This window comes from Callithrix jacchus, chromosome 12 (assembly GCF_049354715.1).
Source record: "Callithrix jacchus isolate 240 chromosome 12, calJac240_pri, whole genome shotgun sequence".
NCBI lineage: Eukaryota > Metazoa > Chordata > Mammalia > Primates > Cebidae > Callithrix > Callithrix jacchus.
Genome location: NC_133513.1, coordinates 3,520,859 through 3,526,858, shown reverse-complemented (window position 1 = coordinate 3,526,858; position 6,000 = coordinate 3,520,859). Strand labels below are relative to the sequence as shown.

The 6,000-nt window shown below is 59.5% G+C and overlaps 1 protein-coding gene across 1 annotated transcript; it reads right to left on the bottom strand.

The window, feature by feature from the left end:
• Nucleotides 1-472: 472 nt before the first annotated feature.
• On the bottom strand, nucleotides 473-3,522 carry LOC118146156 (uncharacterized). The gene is made up of 2 exons (XM_035266436.3): nucleotides 3,069-3,522; nucleotides 473-1,103 (listed from the first exon to the last, which is right to left on the bottom strand). The coding sequence occupies exons 1-2, from the start codon at nucleotides 3,312-3,314 to the stop codon at nucleotides 564-566; spliced, it is 786 nt and encodes a 261-aa protein (XP_035122327.2). The 5' UTR covers nucleotides 3,315-3,522; the 3' UTR covers nucleotides 473-563.
• Nucleotides 3,523-6,000: the final 2,478 nt, after the last annotated feature.

Below are 6,000 nucleotides of genomic sequence, written 5' to 3'. Positions count from 1 at the left end.
CTGTCCCGGGGACCCCATGGTGGGACGCAGAGGCTTGCTGCTGCCTCGGGCTCCCTCCTGCATCCCAGATCTGAGTTTCTCCTGACAGCCCTGCCCTCCAAACCAGATGCTGTGACCTCTTCCAGGAGGAACAGGCAGACTCGAGGGCCCCAGCACCACCCCACGCTCCCTGCCTTCACCCGCCCCTCTCACCCCTGTCCTGGCAGCCCAGGCTGTGGGGTGGGTGGAGACCTGAAGTGTGGGTGGGACACAAGAGTGGAGGATGGGTGAAGAGACACTTCCTGGACCTGGGGCGACCACAGGGCCCCACCTCCTGCTGCCCTCCACCTCTGAGCGAGGATAAAGGGGCTCTGAGGGGCTGGGGAGAGCTGCGGAGTCCTGGCATGGTAAGCATGCCATCCCCTCCCTGACGCCTGCGGGCGGCTCCCCGACCCACCCCTGACCCCGGGTCTGAGCCCCCAGCCCCACTCCACGCTGTCTCCCTGCAGATGCTGCTGCTGCTGTTCCTGGCCATCTTCTCCCTGGGGAGCTGCAGCTCGGGGAGCCCAGGTGAGTCCCGGCCCTCACAGCCCTCCCTTCCCAGAGGCTCCGCCGGCCCTGACCCAGGATCCAGGGGACGTGTGTACAGTCCGGCTCTGGCCCGAGTGTGGGCACGGGCTGAGGCTCGGGTGTCTGAGGCCGGGCTCCCTGACCTCCTCCTGTCGCTCCCAGCGACTGTCCCTGAGAATGACCTGCTGGGCATCGTTGGGGGCCACAACGCCCCCCAGGGGAAGTGGCCGTGGCAGGTCAGCCTGAGGATCTACAGCTACCAATGGGCATCCTGGGTGCACATCTGCGGGGGCTCCCTCATCCACCCCCAGTGGGTGCTGACCGCCGCCCACTGCATCTTCCGGTGAGTCCTGGGTGGGGACCCCAGTGAGGGGAGGGTGGCAGTGGGGCCGCCCCAGACCAGGCCCCCTGAGAAGCCCGGTTCTGTCCTCCCCAGGAAGGACACTGACCCGTCCACCTACCGGATCCACGCCGGGGACGTGTATCTCTATGGGGGCCGGGAGCTGCTGAATGTCAGCCGGGTCATCGTCCACCCCGATTTCTCCATCTTCTTCCTGGGGGGAGACATTGCCCTGCTGAAGCTGGCCACCAGCGTGAGAACAACAAAATCCCTCGCGACGGTCGCACTGCCGTCAGCGTCCCTGGAACTCACTGACACTGACAACTGCTGGACCACAGGCTGGGGAAGGGTCGGCTTGTTCGGTGAGAGCCGGAGGGACGCGAGGCGGCACTCGAGGGGGTCCCAGGAAGGCTCACGGAAGGCAAGCCCTTGGTTTGCACCTGTCTGGGTTTCTCTTGCTAGGGCTGGGGTGCAGGGGTCAGGTGGGCAGGCCTGGGGTGCCAGCTCATGATACAGGTGGGAGAAGAGAACACCAGCATCTGGGGCGGTGGGAGGAGGCACCGACTGCGCTGTGCGTGTGTGTACAGAACATGTGTTTTATGCACATTCTCGTTGTGAGGCATTTTTCTTCGTTTTGTGGAAAACGGAATGGGCTCGCAGAGGACAGGAACTGACCCATCCGTCCCTCGCTCTATTGACGGCTTCCGAGACCCTGAGGCTTTCTTCATCACCTGCTCCCGGCCTTCATTTTTTTTTTTGAGATGGAATTTCCCAGTCAGGCTAGGTGGCTCAGGCCTGTAATTCCAGCACTTTGGGAGGCTGAGGAAGGCGGATCACAAGGTCAGGAGTTCAAGACCAGCCTGACCAACATGGCGAAACCCCGTCTCTACTAAAAACACAAAAAGAAAATTAGCCGGGTGTGGTGACACGCACCTGTAATCCCAGCTACTCAGGAAGCTGAGGCAGGAGAATCGCTTGAACCCAGAAGGCGGAGGTTGCAGTGAGCCCAGATCATGCCACTGCACTACAGCCTGGGTTACAGAGTGAGACTTGGTCTCAAAAAAAAAAAAAGAGAGATGGCGTGTCGCTCTTGTTGCCCAGGCTGTAGTGCAGTGGTGCAATCTCGGCTCACCACAACCTCCACCTCCCCGGTTCAAGCAATGATCCTGCCTCAGTCTCCCGAGTAGCTGGGATTACAGCCGTGCACCACCATACCTGCACAGTTTTGTATTTTTAGTAGAGACGGGATTTCTCCATGTTGGTCAGGCTGGTCTCGAACTCCAGACCTCAGGTGACCCACCTGCCTTAGTCTCCCAAAGTGCTGGGACTACCGGCGTCAGTCATCGTGCACGGCCTGTTCTTTAAAAGGCAATGCCTGGTGTTGTAGAGAGTGTACACCCCGCCTCCCTCTTCTAGAGTATGTGTTCTGTCCTGCCCCCCTTTTCTCCTAATGTAAAAGGTATTGGGGGACGGGTGGTGGGGTCAGTAGGGAAGTGAGTGCCGTGGTTCATGTTTGTAATCTCAGCACTCTGAGAGGCTGAGGTAGGAGGATCACTTGAGCCCAGGGGTTCAAGACCAGCCTGGACAGCACAGGGAGACCTCATCTCTTCAAAAAACTTAAAAAAGTACATATTGGCCAGGCGCAGTGGCTCATGACTGTAATCCCAGCACTTTGGGAGGCTGAGGCAGGCGGATCATTTGAGGTCAGGAGTTCAAGACCAGCCTGGCCAACATGGTGAGACCCCGTGTCTCCCAAAAACACAAACTTTAGCGGGGCATGGTGGTGTGCGCCTGTAATCCCAGCTACTCGGGAGGCTGAGGCGGGAGAATGAGCTGAGCACGGGAGGCGGAGGTTGCAGTGAGCAGAGACGGAGCCATTGCACTCTAGCCGGTAGACAGAGAGTTCCCATCTCAAAAATCAGCTGGGCATGGAGGTGCGTGGCTGTGGTCCCGGTGACTTGGGAGGCTGAGGCTAGAGGATGGCTTGAGCCTGGGAGGCATCTCCATTTTGGGTTTTTGTAGCTTTGCAGGTGGAGCCCCTTTGACTCCGCCTTAGGCCGGGTAGGCAGAGCTGAGGCCGGGGGCAGGGAGGGGCTCTGCCTGGCGCTGGCTGGGGGACCCCCCGAGCCGCTCCCAGCACCCGAGGCCTGTCTCCCCAGATATGCTGCCGCCTCCTTACCGCCTGCAGCAGGTGAAGGTCCCCACGCTGAGCAACACAGACTGCGAGCGGCAGATACACGACGCTTTTCCTGGCGCTGGAGACAGAAAGTTCATCCAGGACGACATGATCTGTGCTGGCCGCACAGGCTGCCGCACTTGGAAGGTGAGACCCGGCGCCTCTCTCCTGCCATCCCTTTTCCCACCTGCAGCCCCGAGGCTGGACTGGGATGTGCTGGTCCTGGGTGTCTCTGGTCAAGCCGGCCATTCCCTGCTCCACAGGGTGACTCAGGCGGCCCCCTGGTCTGCAAGAAGAGAGGTACCTGGATCCAGGTGGGCGTGACGAGCTGGGGATTTGTCAGCGATCGGCCCAGCATTGGCGTCTACACGAGAGTCCAGACCTACGTGCCCTGGATCCTGCGACAAATGCACCTCTGAGCCCCCTGCCCTGCCCTGCTCCCCAGGGATGCAGCTCTGAGCCCACGGCCCCGCCCAGCTCCCCAGGGAGGCAGCTCTGAGCCCACGGCCCCGCCCAGCTCCCCAGGGAGGCAGCTCTGAGCCCCCGGCCCCACCCAGCTCCCTAGGAATGCAGCTCTGAGCCCCCGGCCCCGCCCAGCTCCCCAGGGAGGCAGCTCTGAGCCCCGGCCCCGCCCAGCTCCCCAGGGAGGCAGCTCTGAGCCCCCGGCCCCGCCCAGCTCCCTAGGAATGCAGCTCTGAGCCCCCAGCCCCGCCCAGCTCCCCAGGGACACAGCTCCTTTCTCCTCCAGGCCCCTCCACTGCCTCAGTCCCTTCCACCTTTTCAGACCCATCACCTTCCTCCCTCAGCCTGGGAGGAGGTGGCGTGGGAGGGGCTTTGAATGGGGTGAGGTTGGGAATGGAAGCCCCAGAGGCAGTTTGTAGTGTTGTCTCATTAAACCTTTAGCAGAGCAAACCAGAAAGCCGCCAGTGCTCTTGAGTGTGGGTGTGGCTGGTGGGGCAGTGACTGGGGGCTTCCTGAGGGGGGTGCATCTGCTCTGGACCGTCGGGCTGTAGAAATGGCTGCTCCAGTCTGGGCGCGGTGGCTCACGCCTGTAATCCAGGCACTTTGGGAGGCTGAGACGGGCAGATCACCAGGTCAGGAGACAGAGACCATCCTGGCCAACATGGTGAAACCCCGTGTCTACTAAAACTACAAAAAAATTAGCTGGGCACGGTGGCGCGTGCCTGCAATCCCAGCTACTCAGGAGGCTGAGGCAGGAGACTCACTTAAACCCGGGAGTCGGAGGTTGCATTGAGCTGAGAATTCGCCACTGCACTCCAGCCTGGACAACAGAGACTCTGTCTCAAAAAAAAAAAAAGGCTGCTCCAGACCAGGCATTCATTGGTGGTGGAGGGAAATGATAAGCTGGGTGCCAACAGCAGGGAAAACAAGCTCAGTGGTGATCTACTCTTGGGGCCCAGCTCCCAGCCCAGCCCTCCACTAAAGTATAGGTCAGCCCCCCCACCAGATTTCATCCATCTGCCATCCGCCTACCTCTCTACTCACTAAATCATCCACTCATCCACTAATCTATCCATCCATCATCCATCCACCTATTCATCCAACCATGCACCCACTAATCTATCCACCCGTCCACCCACCCATCTGTCTATCCATCTGTCCATCCATCACCCACGAATCTATTCACTCACCCATCCTTCCATCCATCCACCCGCCAATCTATCCATTCAATCTTTCATCTACGAATCTATTCACTCATCCACCCATATATCCAGCCCCCAACCTAACCACTCATCCATCCATTCATCTGTTCATCCACTAATCTATCCACTCATCCATCCACCTATCCATCCAACCATCCACTAATCTACCTACTCATCCACCCATCCACCCATTCTCCATCCATTCATCCACCCACTAATCTATCCACTCATCCATCTACCTATCCATCCATCCATCCATCCATCCACTAATCTACCTACTCATTCATCCATTCATCCATCCACCCATCCACCTATCCATCCATCCATCCATCCACTAATCTATCCATGCATGCATCTATTTATCCATCCCTCCACTAATCTTCTCACTCATCTATCCATCCATTCATCCACCCACCCACCCATGAATCCATCCATCCCACCCACCCACGAATCTATCTGCTCTTCCGTCCGTCCTTCCTTCCACCCTTCCTCCCTCCCTTCCGCTAGGTCTGTGCCGTTGGTGCAGAGGTCTGGGGTACCTGGTCTGGGGCAGACTCCCTTCCCTCAGATAAGCTGCGGATAAAGCAACGTCCACCCAGACAACCTCCCCTTGTCTCCACCCAGGGTTGCCCATCCCAGACCCTGCTGTGGGCCCAGTGGCTGCCTCAATGCTTCCTGGCATGCCCTGATGGTCCCTTGGGCTTTTTTTTTCAGTGGGGCAGTGCTTCTGGAAGTTCATTCTCAGTCCGTTCACATTCAAGTGCTTCTGAACCCCTGGGCACCTCCTCCAGCCCCGAGAGGCTTACCCAGTGCCCAGGGCCTCTCCAGGGTGCAGCATGGGAGGCTGGGGAGACCCACGCATGGTGCAGATCCCGAGTTGCCAGGCCACTGTTTGGCCAGGGGCACTAGAGCATTTGGCACCGAGACCTCCCACATGGCTGCCCTGTGCCTGCCTTGGAGAAGCTCTGGGACCAGCACTGGTCCAGGGTGGCTGCCGGGTTGTGGCAGGACGACAGGCGCCCTCGACCTGAGATGGAGAAGTCTCCATTCTCCTTCCTCTTGCACCCCCCAGCCCCAAGGTGGGGGTCAGGGGAGGCTGAGAAGGCCCCTGAGCATCAGAGGGCTGGCCACACTCTCTTGCTGGAGAAAGGGGCTTTGTGGAGCAGCTGGCACTGGGAGGGGTGTCTGGGTCTGGTCCCTTCTGGCTTCACACTGAGTGAAGCTGAGGAATCTTGTTTGTCTTGGCAGGTCTCTCCCACCCCACCTGGAGA

Bases quoted from the DNA above. Each gene is read 5' to 3' on its own strand.
- LOC118146156 (XM_035266436.3), bottom strand. From the start codon at position 3,314: ATGGCCGGCTTGACCAGAGACACCCAGGACCAGCACATCCCAGTCCAG. The intron at 1,104-3,068 runs GTAAGGAGGCGG...GTCTCCCCCCAG, and splicing joins ACCTTCACCTGCTGCAGGCG to GAAGAAGATGGAGAAATCGG.